Genomic DNA, 26,206 nt, shown 5'->3' with positions numbered 1-26,206 from the left:
AAGGATATTCTAGTTAAAAAGCAGAAAATGGGGACATTGTTATAGAATTTATTTCAGTTTAAAAAAAGAATAACGAAGAGATATTCATATGGGTTTTCTATTTCATGCCTGAAAGTCTTAGCAATGGGCAAAATTCTCACTGTGTATTCTTTCCAGCTGAACTACAGTTAGACAGCTAAATCAGTAATGCAGTCTAACATGGTCATATTAACTTGGTGAAGCAGAAAAGACCATCTGCACCACCATGAATATGACTAAAATAGAGCACGCCAGCAAAAAGCCTTTAACAATATCTGAGGCAAGAAAATCTTATGAATGGTATTTTAAAGGAGTACAATGTAATTGATGAAAAAAGTATTATAGTAATTGTTTGACCTTCAATGTAATAAGCCTGCAAAAGTGATCTATAAACTGCTTTGTAACTCAATTTCATGTGCATTAAAAACCATATAAAATGATTTTTATGTACTCCACTAATATTTAACTGTGGGCAATTTACTCAAGTATTCATAATTTGTTAGGGAAAATATATAAGAAAGGTTTCAAAATAGCTCCCAAGATGTACTGTTATTGAATCCTGATTGCACAGATTGAAAATTGGCATCTCCATCAACTGTCCACATCACGTTTCTCTCTTGATTTGCGTAATGGAGATTTTTGTGTGTACAGTACACTGTATAGGAATGGAGGTTTTCAGGTAAATCTCTCATACATTTATTTAGTATTAAAAATCAGAAATTAAATATTGACTATATAGTACTTTAGTTTTCAAAATTAAATAGGCTAAGCTGTGCTATCATTTGCTATTGTGCATATGCTTCCGCGAAAGACATACTATTTCAAAACATTTCAGAATTCTGTCTTTTGATGAGTCAAAGCATGAGCAGATTAATCTCAGTGCTATAGATTAATAAAAATTAACTAGCAACAAACAAACACTGCTAATCAGAATGGACTGAAAACAACCAAAAAGCAATCCCTACCGCAATGGATTTTTTACCCCCAAAAGGCAGAAGTGTCAGAGATGCCATGACATCCACTAGGAATTTCACTATTGCTATTGATTTAATTGAGGAGGTGCTCAAATACTAGGGTGATGGGTAGCACTATAAAATCCTAAGAGAGAAATATAGATTAATATTAATCACGATGCTTATTCAATGAAATGTGGCATTTTTCATCACTTTAATTATTTGATGATGGTTTTTACATTATTCAACTAGCTTTTATGGTAATTTCTGTTACTGTATTCGTTGGATGTCAAAGGCATCAGAGCTTCCATTTGTTAGTTTGGTTACATTTACTTGAAGAATTTCTGTTGTTTGTTTGGGTTTTTTTGCAATTCCCCATCCCCACTCCTTGCCCACCTTTTCTTTAATTACTCCATTTTGTGTACTTCCTCTGCTACTTGTATTTCTTATTATGGTGCATCATTATCCATTCATCATCATACAACCCCCCTTGAGATGCAATATGTTATGCTTAGTTATGTACACCCAGGCAAATGAACTGAAGGTATTTATGCTGAATGGGTGTAACTGAGGGTAAAATTTGGCTCTTTTCCTTTCTATTTGTAAATGTCTAGAGAAAAAATAAACAATTTAAATGTACAAACATGAAATATGTGTCGGACTGGGATCATGGTAAAACTGAAACTTAACTTTAGTTTTCCTGTCTGGAGAATTAGGATGTGTAAGTTTCCAATTTAAGTTATAGAGTAAATAAATGGATTTCAGTGAAATAGCAAAGATACATTTTTAAGTGTATGAAATTTAGCTGACAATAAAAAACACAAATATGTATTTAAGGACATGGTTGCCTAGTAATGTGGCAACTACATGTTATATCATGACTTTCATGGTTTCATAGATTTTTAAAGCCAAAAGGAACCATTAGGTAAATCTAGTCTGACCCTTTGTAAAACACAGGCTATCATATATCACCCTTGAACTGAGCTCAAAAGCTTGTCTTCAACTGAGGCATAAACCTGTCTAAAGATAACTAAAGCAATATCACTTGTATATAATATTTCTTAGTTGTGCATTCTGTTGCTAAAGAGCACACCCTATTAGATCTGTGTTAACAGATTACTTATGACTGGTGCTTCTATACACTTTCTGGCATTTTGAAAGACCAAAAATTTTTATCACAAGTAACTAATTTTAGTTATTAATCTTTCTTATTTAATTTATATCTAGGCAAACTTTTCGGATTCAAGTTACCTGGACTGAGACTCTTAACATACAGAAAGCAGTCCTTACCACAGGAAGACCCTGATGCAGTTGTAGTAGATTCATCTAAGCACAGTGATGACTCAGTGGCTATGAAGCGCTTTAAATCCCCCACAAAAGAAAGCTGTAGCCCTTCTGAAGTGGATGACACAAAAGCACTGATACAGCCCAGCAGATGTTCTCCTTTGGTTAATATATCAGGACCTCTTGACCATTCGTCACCTAAACGGCAATGGGACCAACTTTACCCAGACACGCTGCAGACAAGTACACCACTAACTCATTCCAGATCAAAGGAAAGCATGTGTAGTATAAGGAGAGCATCTTCAGTACATGATATAGAAGGATTTAACGTCCACCCCAAAAACGTTTTTAGGGATCGTCATGCAAGTGAAGGTAGGGTTGAAAATTAATAAATATTCTGTGATGTATCTGAAGAGGGATTGTTGCACTGTTTTTAAGTTATCACTACTTCTTAAAACTTATAAGAGATTTTACAAATTTCATTAAAAATGATACTAAGAAAACAGTAAGGGTTCAGTCTTCTCACCCATATGTATGTTGAGTTAATACCTTTCTCCTGGAGTGGTAGCTTACATCTTAGTTCTTAATGGGATTATGGCAAAATCAGAGTTAGTGGTTGTAAAATTGCTGTAAACGTTTACAAGCCAGGAAATGACCAAGGTAAAATTGCTAGTTCTGCCCCTTTTAGTCACATGCACTACAATATGGTCTTTAATTATATTAAATGCTATTTTTCAGATAATGCAGTATTATATCATGCAATTTTTGTTACAATCCTTGACACATGTATAGTATTCTCACTGTCATAATAGTCCAATGGTGGTGGGGGGGGGGGGTTACTGACACTGGTACAAGTCAGCAATAACTCCATTGAAATCTGTGGAGCTACACCAGTGTAAAACTGGAGTAAATGAGACATGAATCAGGACCTTTAACTTTTCATACTATTCATGTTCTCTTCCAACCAGAAGAATTTCCCATAGGCCTTTCCTCCTGTTCTCCCGAGTTAGTCACTCCTCGTCACTCAATGAGTTTCTGGGGAATGGGCTCTATGGTTTCCAGTTCCAGGAGAGAGGAAGCTTGGGAGACCTGGAGCCAGAAGATCTTGGAGAAACAGAAGTTTGGGGGCCCTGGGAGCTAGGGAAAATAGAAAATATGTTTGCATTGAAAACACTAAGACCCATGCATAAAGTTTTCAATGACACTGACATTCTTATGCATTGGTGTAAGTAGTTTTCAATTCCAACTACTAATCTATGTGGAAACCTTTACACACTTAGCCCAGGAAGTTATGAATATCCTGGACAATGTTGTATGCAAGTGCATAAAACTTATCATGAAAATGCATTTTCAATTTCAAAGACTTCCAACTAGTCTCCTTCTCCATAATCCCAAACCTCTGCAACCTCAAGCTTCTCTGGCTCTTTTTCTTCCTCTTCTGTGAATCCTAGCAGTTCTCCAGGAAGGAAACTCTGCTTCTGTGAACCTCCTGAGAAATCAGACCTCTGAACCATTCACTGGGGTTAACAATATTAACAAAATGTTGACATTATTCCTTCTAATTACTCCTCGTGCATTAAATAAAGTCAAACAGCACTTGCCATGAATCCACAGCTATATATATATATAAACATCAGCTATGGAATTAGAACACAAGGCCCAGATCCACAAAGGCTCTAAGGCTTCGTGACACTGCACATTGCAACACCTAACTTTTAGACACCTAGAAAAGCATAGAAACAATGCTGTCAGCCACAAAGCCTGGGTTATGTCAAAGCTGATTCCCCACTCTGGCACTTCGAGTGAAGAAGGTTGGGGACCACAAGGATTTTAAAAATGAATACTGGCCACTCCAGGCTTGTATTAAACTCCCAGGGTTACAGCTTCTCTCTGACACTGGATAGGTTGATGCTGCCACCACCCAAATGCAAAAAAATCCCTTTTGAGAACCCAGAAGTCCTTCCTGTGGGGTACCCTCAAGCCCTTTCACACACACACACACACCTCGCTCCGGGGAAGAGCTGAGAAAGAAAAACAAAGGAAATCAGCTGTTGCCACCAGCTACTTAAACAACATATGCACAAACCCCTCTTAGCACACCAAAAATCCAATCCTGTTCTTAAAAAAAATTATTAAAAACAAAAAGAAAGAAAATTCATCTGGAACTTTTCAGAAGTTCATCTGGCTTTTGCTAGATTTAAAAAACCCACTTGCAAAAATAAAACATCAAGAATAACCTTCTTGAGGTCCAGTTTAAAGGTTACAAGCAAAACAAAAGCATTTGGGGTTAACACAGAGGAGTCCACAAACCAATAAGAAATAAAAGAAATAACCCTAATCACGTCTTCCTAGACCTTCCCTGACTTACTTACCTGTCTGGAGTTTCAGATAAGCAATCTCTATGTATGATCTGATGGTTTTTCATACCTGGCTTAAAGCTTCCTATATTATAGTTCAGCCCAGTTCCTGCTCGACGTCTCCTCTCTCCAGAGAAAAACAAAACAGACAAAGGGAAAGTTTTTTTCCCAATTTTAAAAGGTTCTTTTGGTCAGGTGCCCACTCCCTTCTTTTTATCTATGGGCTTTTTTAACCCTTTACAGGTAAAGCAAATAGAGAACAACTACCAAAAGGGTTGTATAGCTAACTGGCTGGCTGGGTGTCCATAAAAGGAAGCTACCTCCCCCTTCATTTATCATAGGTACCTATGCTCATATACAAAAAATTGGGAGAAATAGGTACAGTGCACTACAATCCAGCCAACATGAAGCCTAGGCAGGGAGTCACCTAAGCTAGCCAATGGGAGATGCAAACCAGAGGGATGTATGCTAAGCCCCACCCCTCTCTCTCAGAGTTTGGTGCCTCAGTCTGAACTTCCAGGACACTCCTAGCTCTGATTACAATCCATGAGGAAATATAGGCATTTGGCTGCCTAAGTTGCATGCGGGGCCCAAAATAAAGCAGGAGGAGGCAGTCCTCTCTTATAACTTTCAGCCTAGTGAATAGGATACTCACTCACTATACCTCTAGTTCAAGTCCCCCCTCTTACAGCGGGGCAGAGAGAAATTGAATAGGAATCTACCACCTCTCAGATAAGTGTCCTAACCACTGGGCTATGAGATATTTGATGTAGGGCTCCCTCAGTCTCTGCTATTGAAGTTGTTCCACTTTAATTGAATAAATAAATATTAATTGGGTCAGTGAAAGAGTTAGAATGACTCTATAGCCTAGTGATAAGGACACTCTCTGGGGCAGTAGCAAGTCTCTATTCAAATCCCTTGTCATCATTACGAGGAGAGGAAACTTGAACGGGGGTGGGGCAGGTTTCCCACAGTAGGTGAGTACTTTATCCACCAGGTTTAAGATTACAAAGGATGTCTTCCTGCTGCTGTTTGCTATGAACTTGCCTGAGAGACCTAATTCAATAGGCAGCTTCTGCGTATGCCTGTGGGATCAGGCTCCTGCGTGTGATTAGGTGATGATAACTCCTATCTTCCCTGGTTTGTGAATCACTCAGGAACTGAGACTGGAGATAGGCCCCTGAGGGAAGATAAGCCCCCTAGAGTGAGGCTGCAGTGCAGTGGCAAAAACATAGGTGCCTACAGGTTGGGTGGCAGCCAATTGGGGATTTTATAGATAGCAGTGGTACCTAAAAATGGGACTTCGGTGCCTAAATACCGTTGTGGATCGCACTCTAAGAACCTGAGGTTAAATCAACAGTCTTTCCAAACAGAGAATGCCCATTGGGAGTTTTATGTAGGAGAACATTTAAGTCTGAAGTTCTAAGCCAATAACTGGCAAATAAGTATAGGGTTAAGGAGCAAATTCTGGTCTTATTCTGACCAGTGTAAATCCAGATCAATTCCATCTACTTCAGTGGAGAAAAGAAGTAAAGAAATATTAGAAATTCATTATTTCCTACAAAATTTTAAAAAATAATTTATTAAATGCATTGATTTCAGTTTGCTGAAATGTTCAAGTTGTCCTTCCTTTTCCATTTTTGTTCTCATGGGCTTACACTGAGCTTTGTGTTTGAAAGCACCTGAAAAATTCAATGTAACTCACTCCAACCAAAACATCTTGCTGGGTTTCAGGTTACAATGCAAACCAAGGCACAAAGATCAGTTCAGAATCTGGAGCCAAACAACTCCAAAATTAAGAATTTTAATTTTGGTTTGGCCCATTATGGAAATGTCAATCTGGATCTTAAATTCCCCAGAAGTTAAACAGGTTTTGGTTTGGACCCCAAAAAAACATTTTGGTTGTCACTTTCTATTTTGAGAGCTTTATCTGATTAAAATAATGCTCAGATGGTATTATTAATATGGTGTAAATATGTTAAATCAAGTTTGATTAAACATTTTCTTTGGTTGTGAATGATAAAAGGTTCTTGCAAAAATATTGATATAAAATAGTCCTTCACATTCTGTGGAAGAGCTAGATTTCACAGAATAACTACTTTAAAAGCATTTAAATTACAAAGCAAAAGAAATCTGAATAACCTATGTGAGACATTATAAAGTATATATACGTGCTATGGATGTTGTACCTGATCACAGTTACAAACCATGAGCCTGATTCTCCATTGTCTTGCACATTTATATCCAGGCCAAGTGCAAAATGGATATAAAACTGACCTCTTTTATGAAGGACTATAAGATCTACTGATGAAAAAGTGCTATAGAAGAGTTATTGTATTATTGTTACCATCATTCTGATTGCACTTGGCATAGATGTAAATGATGATATAAGGCACAAGTGCAACAGCTGCCCTCTTGGCCAACACACCAGGACCTCCAGAGATAAATGCATTATCTGCTATAGCTTGAGCTAGACAGTCTCTGTAGGTAGGGGCTGGGACTACTCATATCCTTTGTGAATTGGCACAGAGGGGGACCTGTAACACACACTCACCAGAGGATTACACACAGAGAATCAGGTCCTATAACTTTATACAGTACATGTGGATGTTAAATATGTGCTGTAGAACACTTCCTACAGCAGGATGAGTTACAAATTTGTATTAGCAATACAACAATACAGCAACCATCTCTGGTGCCATCTATTGGGAAACTTATTAGAAAGTAGCAACTTATGCTGTAAGGATTTTTTAAATTTTTAGCCAGTGAGTCAAAATCCTACTCACCTTATTCACACAAATAAGGCAAGCAGGATTGGACCCAACATATTTTTTTCATGGCACCCAATCCAGCTGTTTTAGCCCTTACTGCATGTACTGGAGCTGGAGCATATAAATCCTAAATAAAGGTCATCTGCAATCATACAAGGACAAATTCTGTGGTCCTAATCAAGCAAAATGTCTGGCCCAAGGAAGGCACAAAGCATAGGCTAATACATTTCTTTTCACTATTCTATGTGTTTCTAGATCCTTAATAATTAGGAATTTTACACAGAAGTCCTGACTGAAATTGAAATGTAGCCTTCAGATTTAAAATATTTTTACATTTTCCTCAGTCTGAAAAAATATGAATGGAGCCTGTTTAAGAGGATTCAAACGGAAGTAGAATAAGGTAATTTAGTTTGCTGGTAACTGCACTAATTCAGCTGGGTTCAGATTTTCTTACCACAGAAGGCAAGGGTCATTGAGAGTATCAATGATTTCATGTGGTCCAGCTACCTATCAGAAATATTGAAGCTGTAATTGTCAGCTTGTTTTAAAATGCAGCTCTGTGCTAAAAGGTGACTCAGTAAAAATGGCAGTGTGGCTTTCCAAATTCAGTTGTGTGTGTTTCATTGGTTTCCATACCAGATTTACTCTGTTTGAAAGTATAAAAATAAAAAGCCAGGGAGAGCCTACATTATCTACCTGCCCTGTGCTCCAGGCGCACGGTGGGTTTTTTACACTTCAAACACCAGCACCAGTATTACAACTTCTGGAGGCGATTTAGGCTTCAGCTACACCTAGGCAACCTGAGTGGCTTCAGATCATGCCCTCCGTAACACCTGTGCAATGCACCAAAGGCTGAAGGGGTTTTGAATAGGTGTCGCTGAGATCCTAATTTAGCCTGCAGAATCTGTATCACTTTTGAGGAGGCACGAGACAGAAAGATTCCAGGCAGCTGGTAGCTAGAAATAAAATGGGCCTAGTCCTTAGGTATGCCACATCCCTGTTTGGCATGGCTAAGGAAAGATGTATACTGCCTTTGTGCTCTCTAAGTCATCCCGGTTCCTAACAGCCCACTAGGAGCCAGGTATGCCATCTATAACCAGGGGACAAAAGCAGGTTGTGCAGAGCCAGCTCCTTTCCAGGTGCCTGGCATGGCAGTTTCCCAGCCCCATTGACCTGATCCAAAGCCCAAGGAAGTCAGTAGAAATATTTCCATTCCCTTTAATGGACTTGGATTAGGTCCTATGGGCCACATTTTAAAAAATATTTGTAGGCACCTAAAGATTGTACATGGGCACCTAGACACCTAAAGATGTACATGGGCACCAGATCTATGAAGGGATTTAGGCATTGTGATGCTGAGCATCACAGTGCCTAGCTTTTAGGTACCTAGAAAATCACAGGAACAACAGTGTAATGCACAAGGCTGAGTTAGGTGCCTAGGCTCCTAGTGGGATTTTCAGAACCACCTAGCTGATAAACTCCCACTGAAAGCAATGGGAGTTAAGTTGGGATTCACAAGGGGTACTTAGGTGCTACAATACACTGCACCCCTGAGGAAGGTGCCAAGCTCCTGTACAATCAAGGGGAGAATTAGGTGCCTAAGAATAGGATTCACAAAAGCCCAAAATGCTGATCAGGGAACTGCCCAAACTAGCCAAAAGGAAATGCTGAGAAGAAAGATGTGGTCTAACCCCCACCACTCAAAGTTACTTAAGTGCAGGCCAGAGGGAGGCCCATGTCACCATTTGGGATTCAGTCTTGGACCCTCTCTTGGAGTTAGGCATCTAAGCTAGGTCAGCCCTTTCTCAAGAAAAGAGGAGGAGGAGCTGTTGCCCTCTTGCACAAAGTCCAGTGGTTAGAGCAGTCACTTAGGACATGGAAAACTCAGGTTCAATTCCCCTTGTGTCTGATTTGGAGCAGGGACTTGGATTTGGGTTTCCCACCATTCAGGAGCATTCCCTAACCACTGGGCTATGGGGTAGGTCTCTCTCTCCTGAAGAAGCTGTTGTTGCTGTTGAAGAAGTTCAAGAAGTTGAAGCTGTTCCAATGTGTATAAATAATTAAACATTCATTGGAGCAGGAGGCATTGGAACCTGAATCTCTCACATCCCACATGAATGTCCTAACCAGTGGGCTAGAAGTTATAAAGGGGTGGGATGGAGGGGGCGCAGGGTGGAGGGGGGGCAGGGAAGAAAAGAAGCACAAGCACAGCCACCACCTCTGGCTGTTTTGTGCGGATTTAGGCATGCCTGGAGCATACCTACTGTATCGGGCCCAAGAGGCCATTTGTGAATCCTGCTGTGGCTTAGGCATGAATGAGGTGCCTAGACATTTAGTGCCGTCAGGACTGAAATATCTGTTAGCCTGTCCATCTGCCAAAATGTAGGTGCCTCAGGAACTTTAATGGTGGGTGTCTAGAGATTTTAGGCACCTGCAGGGTTAGGCAGCCACTGGGATTTCATGAATGCTGGTGGTACCTAAATGTTGGATTTAGGAGCCAAAAGAGGCAGTTGGATGCCTATTTCCCCCTTGTGAATCCCACCCTCTGTGCCTATCTGCATCTGTAGGTGTCTAAAACAACCTTTACAAACCTTTGCAAATCTGACCTCATGGTGTTTATTTAATTAAAATTTACCATTTTGCCACTTCTTGGAAGGATAGCTTTTTTCTTCAAAAAGGATCAATTGGAGGATCAATCTCAAAATCAGCATATTGTGGAGGAAATGTATTGAAATTCTGCTACTCAGGAAAGGCATATGGTGGAGATTTTTCACTGCTGTAAATTGTCATAGGTCCATTATGGAGTTATGATAGTTTACAACAGCAGAGGATCTACCACGTGAGTTTTAAAAGTTGTTGAACATAATCACTTAATTATCAAAATGATTTCATCTTAATTGGAAGTCAAATTGATAGAAAAATATAGTAATTCCAGTCAAATATATATTTTAACCAATGTATTGTGCATTCTCTGATGTAGATTTTAGTTTTCTTCTTTTCTCTTCTCTCCTTTATTCTTATTATGCTGAAAACCAGACAATGGTCGCAATGTCAAAGGTAATGTATGAGTATAAAAGGTACCACCCAGTTCTTCAGCTGCCACACTCCTTGGCATGTTAACTTGCCTGCTGTATGAAATGTACAAATGCAACATTCTCATGCTGACCTCTATAGGGCCAGGTGCATTACTGAAATTATCTTTGTTTTAGTTTGTTGGAGACATAATTAGTCCCTCAGCTATAGCCACTACATTAGCTATCACTCCTTGGAAGAAGTGAAGGAATGGTTAAATATTAATTATGCTCGTTCTTCTTAAATGTTTGTTAACAAAAAGAGAGAAAGAGAGATTACCTAATTCAGCGCTGCAGTTCTTATACAGGCAAAACTGTTATTGAAGCCACTGGGAATTTTGTCTATGAAATGACTGTAGAATTGGATCCTTAATGAACAATCAATAGTTAGGAGGCATTTAGTTCTATTTCAGTTACCATCTTACAAGTAAAGAACATTAAATAATAATCAGGACCCATGTGGCAGTCTCTTCATTTATTCCTCTTTTGTCTCCTTAAAACTAGTTTCACGCTCCTGGATGGCAGGGGGTATGGTTTCAAGCTTACTGTAGTATTCAAATGGGCATGCATGAACTTCATTGCCAATTTCACATTGAAATAACTCTTAATCATGTACACTAGTATTCAGAAATCATTTCTATTCACCAGAACAATGACAGGAAAAGGTGGCTGAGCTGTGCCTTGTATATACCATTTGGATTTAATTCCATAGCTCCTTCTTCTGCTTCTGGAAAACACTTCTTGCACAATGCATCAGAAAACTGAATTCTGCAACAGAAAACAGAAAACTGCAATAATTGTAGCTAAATTTGGGGACTGTTTGGTTCATGATTTCATGCATGCTCCAAAGTGTGTGTACCTGGTAAAATGTCTCCTTACTAAACTGCATGCAGTGCATGAGCTAAATTCTGTAAGCAATTCATCACCAGTGGACTATGAAGTCACTACATTTGCTTCTTGTGTATGTCAGCAGAATTTTAAATATAGTGCAATGTCTTTTTTCTGTAAATCAAGTTTTGTAAGTGAATTTACTGCTAGTGAAAGATGATGGATTGACATCACAGGAGAGTGAAGTCCTCAATTAATCTACAGAACAGGTACAGCACAAGCCGTGACAGTGCAACACTGCCCCGCCAACGTGCCTCACATCTGATCTAGAGGGATTTCGTTTGGGGCAAAGGGAGGGATATTTCATTTCCCATGTTTATTCAATCCCTGGTCTCTCTGCTGAAACTGTCAAGAAGGGGCCAATTAGCGTCAGTGGTGGTGGTATTTTGTTTTGGTTTTTTTTCTTTTGTTTTTTCCTCTCCCTGGTACAGACATCTGTCTACTAGGAAATGAATCCAGAGCAGCTCACAGTTGGGAGTAATTTTCAGTCACTGCAAACCAGACATTTGGGATTAACCCAGTAATGTCCTTTAATGAAATAACGTTATTAACTCATTGTCAATAAGATATTTTAAACCTGGAAATAACTTTTTTTAAGCCAAAGGATAAAAAACCAGTGTGCTATAATACTAATGTTATAGAAAGGGAATTAATTTGCAAACTGGATACTATCAGATTAGGCCTGAATAGAGACTGGGAGTGGTTGGGTCATTATAAAACCTAAACTTAATTTCCCCAATACTAATTTCTCCCTACTGTTACTCACACCTTCTTGTCAACTGTCTGTAATGGGCCACTCTCTTACCACTTCAAAAGTTATTTTTCCTCCCTTGGTATCCGGCTGTTAATTGATTTAACTCGTTAGACTGACCTCACACTTGGTAAAGCAACCCCCCATCCTTTCATGTATTTATACCTGCTCCTGTATTTTCCCTCCAGTTATCCGATGAAGTGGGTTCTAGCCCACGAAAGCTTATGCCCAAATAAATTTGTTAGTCTCTAAGGTGCCACAAGGACGCCTCCTTGTTTTTATTAAATCTCTAGTGAATCACTAGTCAAAGAGCTAGTCAAACAAATAAAGCCATTTCTCAGAGAGGGGTAATTAATTTTATCTCTAAACTTCCTTACGGTTCTCCAGTCCCACTCCCCTCTTTAAAAAGATTACTTTGTACCAAGCACATTTTCTGGCTCTCAGACCAGTGCAGAGTGTAGAGTAATGATCAGCTGTATAGATTCAAATGCCTCTGTGCAGTATTGGAAAGAGCTACCTTTAACCGACATCCATTTCATGAAGCATCTGAGTTGCAGTTGTTTTTGAACAACTATCATGAATCTTATTAGAAGAACACAAGGCTCTGAAATGTATATGGAATATGATAGGAAGTCCTATTTCTCCCAATAATTTGTTGAGAATGACAATTGTAACAATACTTCTTGAAAATTAGTGCACTGGTATAAGAGGTTTTTCAGGAACATTCCATAATATTCACGAGTCAAATCCTAAGCCCCTTATTCAGTTGAAGTCAATAGGAGCTTTGTCTAAATAATGTCTGAGTAAAAATGCAATAAAAATCTCAGGTTTTGGTCCATTGTTGGGTGCCTAAAAAACCAAAATGAAGACCATATATTAATGAATACTTCAATTCAAAGAACAGTTCTAAAATTCTTTTAGTAGTTTTACATATGGTTTATTGGACCAAATCCATCCCAGGTATATTTCTATTTGCTCTAGTAAAGTTGTATAATGGATGAATTTAACTCACTGTATATATTTAAAAATATTCCTTAGAACCAGTTATGAATCTAATTTTATTTAGACTCTCTATACACTGGACCAGTGCCACCTGAGACTGGAGCACTACCAAAGCGGATCAGATTATAACATTGGCTAAATGACCATATGACAAATTACATAAGTAAAGTGCAGTCTGTTGAGAATGCAGTAATAGTAAATTGGTCCTCTGTGGAGTAGACTTCAATAAACAATATGAGAATGAGATTACTGATTGAAAACTGTTTGGTACCATTTTCTCTCTATTATAATCCTGGTCACATGGATGAAAAAAAAATGAGATTTAGAATCTATATGCAAATAAAGACACAGCAGGCATTAAGTACCAGGATATCACAATAGATGCATCATGCTAAGGGACCTAGATGTCATAGCTAATTAATTAAACCAAGGGAATGAAGAGAGACACAGGTTATAAAATACCTTAATGAGGTAGATAAATACTTGTTTTTAGTAATATCCCTTCAATTTTTTGCATGTAAAATTACTACTGCTTCTCCATCTCCACTGTAATTATTTTAAAGATGGATGTCAAATAATTTTAAACCATATCTGCACTCAATTGACTGTTGTCTAAAATACCTGAAATGATTTAATCAGCAGGATTTGGAGAAAGGGCAAATATTCAAATAATATTACTCAATTTACCAAAATATGCTCAGCTTTTATAATTTATAATTTTACAGACATAAGCAACACAGATGTGTTTAACCAGTAATAAAAAATAATCTTGTGACTTGGCTGTTCAGTGAGTCACAATGCTGAAGACTACAGCTCTTGAGCACCCAGGCAGAACTGCCATTCCTGTACAAAATCAGTTCCTGTGACCTTCTTTCACTTTTATATGTAAAGTAAGGACATTATATTTCCAACCTATATTGTGACTGGTTCAGAATTTTTAGGGATATATATACACAGCAACCATTGACATAGTTTATCCATTGACTTCATGTACAGTACCGTAGACTGTGGACAAAGAGAATTGTGTATGCCCATCCAAAAGCAAATTTGTGCCTTATTGGCCAGTAAAAGTCCTCTTTTTATACAGACTTTTTTATTATAAACAAAATTTAGATTAACTATTTTAGGTACATATTTCTGTGGTTCATCAGTTAAACATCATGGATAAAGTCTTTAGTTCTCTCCATTTGTCAAATATTAAGTATGCTTTCCAATTTTTAGGGCCTTTCAATCATATCAAGTCAAGTCTATTGGGATCCACATCGGATTCGAACCTCAACAAATATAGTACCATCAACAAAATTCCTCAGCTCACTCTGAACTTTTCAGATATCAAAAATGACAAAAAGTCTTCATCACCTCCTTCTTCAGAGAAAACAATTATTGCACCCAAGGTGAAAGATCGAACGCACAATGTAACAGAGAAGGTTACCCAGGTAGGATCTGGTTTACAATCCAATACTTTTCGTTCTCTGAATTCCTAGTCTATGTTTTAATTCTATTAAATTCATTTTTCACATTGTTTATTCTGAAACCTTGCTCATCATGAATGATTTGGATGTTTCCAAAACATTTTAAATTATTGGGGTTTGTGCTTTCTAGTTCAATTATTATCCATGCCAGGCGTAAAAGGCGTAGTTTTGTTGATGTTGCTAAGCTTCTCCTAAAATGCCCTATTATACTCCAAAGTGGCGTAAATAGTTAAAAACGTTTACTATTCACTGATGATGGGATGTAGTCTGTTATTTATAGTGTTTGGGCATTTACTTTATTGCCACCCAGTGTCCACGGTGACTCTACATTAGTGATTCCTGACAGTGCATGCTCAATCAATATGTGGCTAATTTTGTGTAGCTACTCATTCTGTATTCCTTTTCCTCAACCAACTTTCTGAACTTCTGGCCAGTGCAAAGTACAATGTAGCGGTAAATGATATGTGATTATGCTACTGCTATTGGTAGCATAATGATGCCCACTAATTTATGTTCCAGTTCCTTATCTTTTCATATTACCTTTCTCTGTGGGCCACTTTTTCTCACACACATACAAAAACAGCTGTCAAAATCAGATATGAAGGCCCTTGGACTTCATTTTTACAATTTGGACCAAAGCAAGCATTTTCTCCGTGTTTCCATCTGCATACATACAAATATATGCTGGCACCTTCTGTTTGTTAGCATCTGTGTATGCCTATGATAACTTCTGCCAGCAGTGGGGATGTGATGTGTAACTGAAGCCAAGTTGAGCACTCAGAAAATTTGGCCCATTTTTAATGACATTTGTTTTAACCTGCTGAAATATGTACACAAACCAAATCTGGCTGGTGTAGGATTAACCATACCCTAACAGCAATGTGTACAGTAGACTGAAAGTCTATAAAACTGTATCATAAACATTAATGCCTTTTATACCATAGCCTTTTGTATGTGGAGGGGTGGAGCACAATCTCAGGAAGGGGAGTGGAGAGATTTTGCCTGGAGTGGACACAATCTCACCAGAACAGGATAAATATGATTGGTCCCTTTGGTGTACATGCTCTTTCTGTGCAGAGTGGAGATTGGCCCATGATCTGGGGGAAGGAGTAGGACATCAGGAACAAGCATTCCCTGTGTTCCCTACAATCAGGGAGTACAGGAACTGTTACTGTGACGGTTTCTTTTGTCCCTCCACTCCTGTGCCTGAGCACAGGAGGTGGTCACAATTTGTCCCTAGCAAACTGATCTGCATGGTGATAGTGTGGATGAGTCTGGGTGTGTATGCATAAAATATACAGTACAGTAAAGTGGCAGGGGAGAGAGAGAGACTATATACACACAATTCACACTTTCTGTATTTAGGAAAGTATAGTGCAAGAACAGACTCTCATTGTCTGTTCTGTTCTGCAATATAAGATTGTGCTGTTGTGGAGTTATCTGTTGTTGTGGAGTTATCTGAACTTAATAATTTATTGAACACAGGAAGATACTGAAGAGTCCAAATACAGAGACTACAGAGGCTGGAAAGGTCTTCATCCATTATTCAATATGATCTATACCCAGCTTGTCACTATAGGATGTGTTGCTCTCTTGCCAGACTGATGAACAGAGTAGAATACAGATAAATGGAATAAGTTTCCATTTTTAAGCCCTAAGAAGCAGCTAATGGGAACTCCAGTGAATTTTCATTGCACACTTAGGAAATCAGCCTACTTTTAGCTGGACAGTGCTAGTTAATGGCCACAAGAACGTCAGGAGTTATACTGGTTACTGGCTGGATTGAAGGATAGGGCCCTGAGAGTTAAGAAACCAGTGATAGATGAAACTCTAGAGGCCCGAAAGGTCACTATGGATCAGCATGCAAAAGTTTGGGTGTTTATTTAAAGCTTACCAGAGCTGCTTCAATCTGTAAATATCAGAAGACTTTGCTTTCTTGTGAGTTTTTCTGTGCTTGCTGCCATCAGATGGACAGGAAAACTGCTAGAACAGCCTTTCTTTTAGCATTCAGTGACTCATAATTCCAGTCCCAGCTAAAACAGCAAGTGCAGTGGTGTGAGAATACACAAAAATCAAGCTGAGTTCAATTTTAGCTTAGGGAAGAAGCCCTGATTCATTCTTGTTTTGTACCCTATCCACTTCAATTATCCAGAGTTCCAACCATTAAAAAATAACATTTTTCTTGGCCTCCTTTCTATATTCTAGGCCTGCTGAGTTGTGCTGATTTTTAGAGAAGTATTTTCAAAAATTTATATGGGGTCTGACCATAATAGGAGACACAGAGCTACAGCTGGCATGCACCACTTTGAAAATATACCACCAGAATACTTTTGAATTTTGTAGGATATAATAAATTATTGTATTTGTTTGGAGGAACAATCAAACTCTTGCATTAAAAGACTAGCAGTCATATCTCTGGTGACTCAATGAGGTTATTCTCCTGTATACAGGGTTACAGTCATATGGAACATGAGTGGAATACAACACCAAGAAAAATTTGAAGTCTCACAAAACATAATGATACATTAGATTTCAAGCTTTAATGTTTATAGTCTACCAAAAGAGATCAGATTCAGCCTCTGCTGGTTCAAAGGTACAAGTTGCATTGATCTGTGCCAATGGGAGTTGCTGCACCCAAGTAGATTCTGCCCCAGTGAGCAGAGATGCTGTTACACCGCCATTCTCTGGAGGAGTAGACAGTTCCATCAGAGGCTGGCAGTTTAAATTCTCTCAGAGGCTCCATAGGAGGGCCACTAGTAGAGTCTAATGTGAGGATGGTTTGTGAATCCATATCCCCTGGCTGCCATAGTCACATCATCTTTGAAAGCAGCACAGCCCTCTTTTGTGTCTGTAATGTATCTCTTAGTGCCTTTGGAGCTCTCTGCTATTAGAGATAGTCCTGTCTCATACAGAATCTCTACCCATTCTGCACAGACCTAAAATGGTCTTCTTAATTCTAACCTAGCCTGACATTTCATACAGCAGTGGCCCTTAAAATTTACTAGTTAAGTAAGATTTTTCAGTTTGATAACCCTCCTGTTTGCAGCTTTCAAGGTATTTTCTGTAGTAAACACTGAGAAGGACAAGTGAAATCTGCAGACACTTAGGACACACACACACACACACACACCCGTTTATATACTGTGTCCTAGGTAAAACCAGGAGGATTTTAAAGAGCTATCATGCCATTTTAATATATTGCACAATAGATGGCATAACTATCCATGAGGAAAAGTTTTCTTCAAATTCTACTGCACTTTTGCCCTGACTGCATGCCATTCAATGTTATTTGAAGGCTTTCCACTTTATCTGTATTCCAATCAAATTTTCAGTTGATCAGTAAGTATTAACACAATTTATAGGTCACACATCATTTCTTCACAAAACCACTCAGTCCAAGTGAAAACATGACCAGACACTTCAGATCAGTCTACAGTAGAGGTAACGGTTGGTTTTAGCTTCAAAGAAAATTATTTTCCTTCCTTTTAATATGTATTAAAAGTAACCACTTCATTGTGAGAAGTCCATTGCATCAGCTGTGACATCAGTGAAATAGGGCATACGTCATATATTCAGCAGGCATGTTTGACCTGAATATTCTTGGTACATTCAACAGCAGTCAAAGAGGCAACAGGAAATAGAAATTAGTTGTGACTTTAGCCCAGTTAATCAATCTCAAGAACCTTTTAGAGACAATCCTAAGTAAGCCTCCCTCCCTCTGGTCCTCATGCAGTGCCTGGCCAGAGCTGCAGTCCTTGCTTCCTTGTGAGTACAAGGAATGCTCTCTACATGCCAGGAAAGCTGACTAGCTGGAAGGGTTCTCCCAGCACATTCGCTTAAGGGGTGCAGCAATGTCCATGTGCCTGATGCCTACTGATGGAGTGCCAGTGGCATTGAGCTCCCTACATGCACAATGTGTCATGGAGTTCCTGTTGAGACTGTGTAGCTCTGCATTTACACCACTGCCTAATAGGCAAGACTAATATCTAAGGGCAAGATTTTCAAAGGCATTTAGGTATCTAAGATGTAGATAGGTGCCTGGTGGGATTTTCAAATGCACCTAGATTTGCATCTTTAGGCACCCAAATACCTTTGAAAATCTGACCCTATGAGATTTAGGGAAATTATTTAAGGCCACTGAAGGCAATGGAAGTCTTTCTATTGACTTCAATAGTAACAGCTACTATTATTATTTTTATTGACCCAGTGCCTAGAGACCAGCCAGGCTAGGTCCACAATGTGCTAGATGTTGTACAAATATATAGAAAATGCCAGTCCCTAGCCCCAAACTGCTTACAGTCTCCATGGACATAGGGTCAGGCCCTAAATACTTGGCCAATGGGAGATTGCTGAAGATGAGAAGAACTGTTTATCAGCCTGCATGGAAGTATTAATGGCATAAGGAGGATCTCATGTAAGATAGCCTTCTACTTTCCATAGGCCTGATTTCTTCTTACTGCCTCTTTATACTGCTGCCATGCCAGACAGTTTCCATACTCCTCTGCCCCTTGACAGAAATATAAAATAACATATTGTCCGTCCTACTGGAGAAATAGAGATAAAATTTGTATTAGTTCTATCTTAAAATCAGTTAGTCCCTAAAATGTAATTGGATTCTTATCTTTCCCATAGTTCCCTTTAGATAGTTAACTTGTGCCTTCAACCACTGCACTTTCTTCCTTGGTCAGTCGTGAAAGATTTAATCTCTTCTGGGTCAATTTTCATATATTTTAAATTATTCAAATTAGTTTTACAGAGAAATCTTTTTACATCTAATATGGCAAAAAGTCAAGTTTCATTAAAAAGCCTAGGTTTTATAAGTTATGCAAGCATAAGTCAAGCTTGATTATCTTTTTCTAAACTCTGATGGGCTAAATTAGTGCCAATATGCACAATTCCTATCTGCTAATGATTCTACGTTATGGGCAGATTTTTTTAAAATCTACATTTATTCCCCAAACAATTTAGATATTATGAAAGCTCCAACAGAAATGTCTCAGATCAGCTTGACCTGCTGAGAACACTAATTCTCACTAAATTTAAAATTAAATGTGAAATGCTCTGTCAAAAATGCTTCATGGAACACTTCCAATTTAATTTGACATAATCTTATGTCTCTATTAACTTTGTTTCTTTCTAAAACTCTCTAATACAGAACCACATTGGAAATATAACATTTACTGTAATGAGAGAAAAATCTAGTAGCAGAAAGATATTCCTTCCTGCCTTATTACCTTCATTTCCCAGACTTTTCCTTTATTCCTAATGCCTAAACTACATAAGTAGGTACAGGGTCAAATCCTCATCTGGTGTAAATAGATGTAGTTCCATTGAAGTCAATAATAGTATGCCTATTTACACCAGTGGAGAACCGTGCCAATAAATTATATCTGTCTGCCTTTTGCAGGCAAATTCAGTTTATCCAGGAATAAGTTACATTTTATTTCCTGGTTTCAGAGTAACAGCCATGTTAGTCTGTATTCGCAAAAAGAAAAGGAGTACTTGTGGCACCTTAGAGACTAACCAATTTATTTGAGCATGAGCTTTCGTGAGCTACAGCTCACTTCATCGGATGCATACCGTGGAAACTGCAGCAGACTTTATATACACACAGAGAATATGAAACAATACCTCCTCCCACCCCACTGTCCTGCTGGTAATAGCTTATCTAAAGTGATCATCAGGTGGGCCATTTCCAGCACAAATCCAGGTTTTCTCACCCTCCACCCCCCCCACACAAATTCACTCTCCTGCTGGTGATAGCCCATCCAAAGTCACAACTCTTTACACAATGTGCATGATAATCAAGTTGGGCTATTTCCTGCACAAATCCAGGTTTTCTCACATCCCCCCCACCCCCATACACACACAAACTCACTCTCCTGCTGGTAATAGCTCATCCAAACTGACCACTCTCCAAGTTTAAATCCAAGTTAAACCAGAACATCTGGGGGGGGGGGTAGGAAAAAACAAGAGGAAACAGGCTACCTTGCATAATGACTTAGCCACTCCCAGTCTCTATTTAAGCCTAAATTAATAGTATCCAATTTGCAAATGAATTCCAATTCAGCAGTTTCTCGCTGGAGTCTGTTTTTGAAGTTTTTTTGTTTTAAGATAGCGACCTTCATGTCTGTGATTGCGTGACCAGAGAGATTGAAGTGTTCTCCGACTGGTTTATGAATGTTATAATTCTTGACATCTGATTTGTGTCCATTTATTCTTTTACGTAGAGACTGTCCAGTTTGACCAATGTACATGGCAGAGGGGCATTGCTGGCACATGATGGCATATATCACATTGGTGGATGTGCAGGTGAACGAGCCTCTGATAGTGTGGCTGATGTTATTAGGCCCTGTGATGGTGTCCCCTGAATAGATATGTGGGCACAATTGGCAACGGGCTTTGTTGCAAGGATAAGTTCCTGGGTTAGTGGTTCTGTTGTGTGGTATGTGGTTGTTGGTGAGTATTTGCTTCAGGTTGCGGGGCTGTCTGTAGGCAAGGACTGGCCTGTCTCCCAAGATTTGTGAGAGTGTTGGGTCATCCTTTAGGATAGGTTGTAGATCCTTAATAATGCGTTGGAGGGGTTTTAGTTGGGGGCTGAAGGTGACGGCTAGTGGCGTTCTGTTATTTTCTTTGTTAGGCCTGTCCTGTAGTAGGTAACTTCTGGGAACTCTTCTGGCTCTATCAATCTGTTTCTTTACTTCTGCAGGTGGGTATTGTAGTTGTAAGAAAGCTTGACAGAGATCTTGTAGGTGTTTGTCTCTGTCTGAGGGGTTGGAGCAAATGCGGTTGTATCGCAGAGCTTGGCTGTAGACGATGGATCATGTGGTGTGGTCAGGGTGAAAGCTGGAGGCATGCAGGTAGGAATAGCGGTCAGTAGGTTTCCGGTATAGGGTGGTGTTTATGTGACCATTGTTTATTAGCACTGTAGTGTCCAGGAAGTGGATCTCTTGTGTGGACTGGACCAGGCTGAGGTTGGTGGTGGGATGGAAATTGTTGAAATCATGGTGGAATTCCTCAAGGGCTTCTTTTCCATGGGTCCAGATGATGAAGATGTCATCAATATAGCGCAAGTAGAGTAGGGGCTTTAGGGGACGAGAGCTGAGGAAGCGTTGTTCTAAATCAGCCATAAAAATGTTGGCATACTGTGGGGCCATGCGGGTACCCATAGCAGTGCCGCTGATCTGAAGGTATACATTGTCCCCAAATGTGAAATAGTTATGGGTAAGGACAAAGTCACAAAGTTCAGCCACCAGGTTAGCCGTGACATGATCGGGGATAGTGTTCTTGACGGCTTGTAGTCCATCTTTGTGTGGAATGTTGGTGTAGAGGGCTTCTACATCCATAGTGGCCAGGATGGTGTTATCAGGAAGATCACCGATGGATTGAAGTTTCCTCAGGAAGTCAGTGGTGTCTCGAAGGTAGCTGGGAGTGCTGGTAGCGTAGGGCCTGAGGAGGGAGTCTACATAGCCAGACAATCCTGCTGTCAGGGTGCCAATGCCTGAGATGATGGGGCGCCCAGGATTTCCAGGTTTATGGATCTTGGGTAGTAGATAGAATATCCCAGGTCGGGGTTCCAGAGGTGTGTCTGTGCGGATTTGATCTTGTGCTTTTTCAGGAAGTTTCTTGAGCATCAACAACACAACTAGTCATGGGGGAAAAAACTGACAAATGTCCTTTTTTTGTGAATTTGACTAGAGGTAAAATTTTCAAAAGTGAATTTGGGATTTTCAAAAGACACGTAGGCGCTTTTGAAATTTCACTGGGTCCCTATCTGCATCTATAGGTGCCTACATACTTTTGAAAATCTGGCCCGAGGCCTCCTCCCATTTGTACTCTAGGAAGCTCACCATGTTTCCAGCTTTCTAACACAGCAAAGAAGTTTTTATACCAGGTTTGAAAACCCAATGCAGAGATAAACCAACAGGATATGAGAGTAATGATACAGAGGATAATGATGAGTCAGTGTCATGGTCAGGCTGAAGCAGTGCTCCAATATTTTGTTCTGGACTGGAGTGCATCAAACAATTCCTCTCCTTCATTCCCCACACACAACATACCCTGACTATTCAACTTCTTTCTTCTATCCCCCAGAGCCACATCTCTCTTTCCTTGTTTTTCCATTCCTCAGCTTTATTGAAAAAAAGCCACTTCCCACTGCTGTAGTCTGGCATCTCCACCAGGATGGTGGCTATCTCTATAACCCAATGCCATAGAGGGTTGTCAGCTCATGCACTGCACTGAGTTGTCCGAAAGCATGAGAGTCTCATTCTGTGGAGTTTGGTATATCTGTGATGCATCACTAATAGTGGACCTAGTAGCTGCAGAATAAGAAAGAAGGCAGAATGGGTTCCTTTTTCAGAAAGTATCTAGGGGACGGAAGGAAAATATTTCCATCACTTCTATCACATTCTAAAGCTGGGTAGGACATTCAAGGAATGAAAAAGAGAAGGGAGATGGTACAAGAGTGGTGAGACAGAGAGGAAGGAAATTAATGGAAGTGATGATTGGAAATATTATCATTTTTAAAGGCCAGAGGGGAAGTAAAGGATAAAAGAAGGTTAGCAAGCTAATAAGAGCAACTAGAGGTTTGGCTGAGGAAAAGAAAGGGGAGGAAGAATCCCTGAAAGAATAGCAGTGATTACAACAGAAAAGAAATACTAATTTAAGTGAAAAGCAAAATTGGGGAGAGGAGGAAAATAAGTACAAACAGTATCTTACAACTGATAAAATATGGAACGCAGAACATAATTCTTTCCCTGAAGTGTTTACAGACAGTCTGAAGATATGAACAAGTATAAGACAATGAACAAGCATTGAGTGGTGAATGATCACTGTAGTTATACTATTTCATTGAACAGGTGCACTTCTGAATTTGTTGAAGGAGGAAAGCCTAGGATGTAGAGGTACTAGCATGTTCCTAGTGCCATAATATGGAGAGTGGCAAAAAAGACAAAAGGAGATTTCAAGAGAGAATCTGGGAAGGACAATAGGTGTTGAAGGGAGAGATAATGGCAGAAATGTCAATAGTGGTTGAGTAGCGAAAGTTTTTTTTTTAAAGTAAGCATGTGAACCTTGAAATGTACGTGGAAGAAAATGGGACATCAGTGCAGATATTCTGGAAAAGGCTTTCAGTTACAAGAGTTTCCTTCTCAGTCTTCTACTGAGGGGGAACATGGGTCTTGCACTGACTGGAAAAGTCAGAGAGAGTAGAGGTCCTTAAATCCACAGTACAGCCCCCTAAATCCAAGTAGCTTCTACAGTTTCAATTGCCTTCACTACTCCCCTGGCTCCATGTGGCTTCCAGTAACATAGTTCCTGCAGAAGCTGTGCTGCCAGGAAATCTCCCAGATCACAGCTTGTCCTAGAACATTGCTCCTAAACCATGGGTCCTACAAACCAGAGAGAGAACCCATACAAGTAACGTAGACTTGGGCACAGATCGTAGCAACATAGACTCATAGAAATGTAGGGCTGGAAGAGACTTTGAGAAGTCATCAAATCCAGCCCCCTCTGGTGAAGTAGGACCAAGTAAACCTAGACCAGCGAAGAAAGGTGTCTGTACAACCTCTTCTTAAATATTAAAAACCTCCAATGATGGGGATTCCATAACTTCCCTGGGAAGCCTATTCCAGAACGTAACTACCTTATAGTTAGAAAGATTTTCCCATTAACTAACCTAAATCAACTAACCTAATTTGTCAAGGGTGTTTTGAATTCTAATCCTGTACTCCAAAGTGCTTGCAAACCCTCCAAGCTTGGTGTCATATGCAAATTTATTAATGAAAACTAGCATATTCTACACTCCATTATCCAAGTCATTAATGAAAATAATATTTACTAGTACTGGACCTATGACTGAACCCTATGGAACCCCCAAACATCCCAGTTTGAAGAACCAATTACTTTTTCAGTATCATCTTTCGACCAGTTGTGTGCCCACCTTATAGTGATTTCATCTAGTCCACATTTTCCTAGTTCACTTATGAGCCAAATCAATAGAAGATGGGAGCCTAAATAGCTTTGAGGTTCTCAGCCTTGGTGACATACTCTACTTTGACTTGATAGTTTTTAGGGTAGCAAGAGCATGCCACATACAACTGTTGTCCCACCATTCATGGTTCCACTCTCTACCTCTCAATATGTGGGCCTGGCCCCTTCTGGACCTTCCACAAAGGGGCTTCTGCATAGTCTAAAAGAATGGTGGAGATTTATGCTGTAGAGACAGCAATCTCTCTTTAATAAATACCCCCAGCTCGGATTCATAGGCTTCATCTCCCCTCCAGTGAGCAGTGAGCATGGGGGAGATGGGACTTGCAATTAAGAGGGGGAAAAGTGACTTGCCTGGAGAAAAATAAAAAAGGGAGATTTTGTTAACGAATTAAAACATTTGAAAGTATGAGGAAAATCCAAGGCTGTTAAAAACACTGAAAGGGAAAAAACACATTAAATTAAAGAAGCAAAAAGAAGGAAAAAAGAGAAAGAACTTAAATCAATGAAGTCATAATAGTAGAATCTTCTTTTTTATATATACAAACACTGTTGTTATAACATGTATGCTGGAGGCTTTCTGTAGATGATACACTGGAGAGTATGTCTTGAGCAGAGAAAACCAGACAATGTATGAGTGAATCAGTTCCTCACTGGTAATGCTGCTTCTCCATTCATTTCTACTCTTTCATATCCTAAAATGGAAAAGTGAAAGGAGATGTCAACCTCCTCAGATTACCATTATGTCACTGCAAAGGGTGTCTTTACTCACAGAACCATGGAAAAGACCAATGACATCACCTAGACTGTTGCCATGCCAGTGCAGAATTGTTTCTTATGTATTTTCCAATGTTTCGTGAATTTTAAAGTAAGGCAGTAAAGACTAGATTCCATCACTTTTCCTCAGGTTGAGTAGCATCTTACTGCTTGACTAGCCCCATCAGAATAAATGGAGCTATTCAGAGTGGGGCAGGTTGTGACCCATTAAGTCCCATTGTGAAGCACCTCCCTTCATGCTACATTCCATTGAACTTAACAGGAGTATCTACTGGATAACGAACTGCCGAAGATGAGTAAGGGTATCACAATCTGGGTCAGAGTGGGATGCTGTTCAACATGAGGTAGGCTGCCAGAATCTAGCCCTAAATGAGCAGATGCCGGGAATCTCATTGAATCCCACATGGTGGTCTTTTCTGGCATGTTCAGCTGCCAAGGAAAGACTCCATGTATAAGGCACATTTGGAGCTATATATGTTCTGACCATATTTTCCTCTGGGTGCCCCTCTCTGTATAACAATCTGAATCTTATTGGGACAAATAGACATCTCAGCAATTTTGTCAGATTGCCCTTCCTAAAAAATTGGAGCTGTCATGTTCCATTGTAGACATCTATCACTCAAATTAGTGTTTAGGTAATACTCTCCCTTACAGCAGTTTCTTATCTTCTGAATTATAATTTCCAGGGATGCTAAGGGAGACTATCTTCCTTAGGAAAGACTCAACTTACTTATTTTTTTTATTGCTCCTGACGAGAGCAGGAGAACAGTCCCATTTCTACACATTTTTTGCACTGACAGGTTCAGATGGGGTCTTGACACTGATTACCAGAATGAGACAAGTCTTCCCATAGGCACAAAAAGTTGATTTTA

At 39.4% G+C, this 26,206-nt stretch overlaps 1 protein-coding gene across 4 annotated transcripts in view; it reads left to right on the top strand.

The window, feature by feature from the left end:
- Positions 1–26,206, top strand: part of KCNH7 (potassium voltage-gated channel subfamily H member 7) — a 341,749-nt gene that overhangs the window by 229,078 nt on the left and 86,465 nt on the right. For 2 of the 4 annotated variants that reach the window (XM_084642908.1, XM_084642907.1), the window contains 4 exons: positions 2,199–2,627; positions 10,420–10,440; positions 10,959–10,982; positions 14,317–14,531. In XM_084642908.1, the coding sequence (XP_084499034.1) occupies positions 2,199–2,627; positions 10,420–10,440; positions 10,959–10,982; positions 14,317–14,531 (689 nt within the window). The remainder of the gene's footprint in view (positions 1–2,198; positions 2,628–10,419; positions 10,441–10,958; positions 10,983–14,316; positions 14,532–26,206) is intronic. The other 2 variants (XM_084642910.1, XM_084642909.1) reach the window with 2 other exon arrangements.

This window comes from Lepidochelys olivacea, assembly GCF_965140295.1.
Source record: "Lepidochelys olivacea isolate rLepOli2 genome assembly, chromosome: 11".
Lineage (NCBI taxonomy): Eukaryota > Metazoa > Chordata > Testudines > Cheloniidae > Lepidochelys > Lepidochelys olivacea.
Note: the sequence above shows the minus strand (reverse complement) of the source record. Positions and strands in the feature narration are given on the sequence as shown.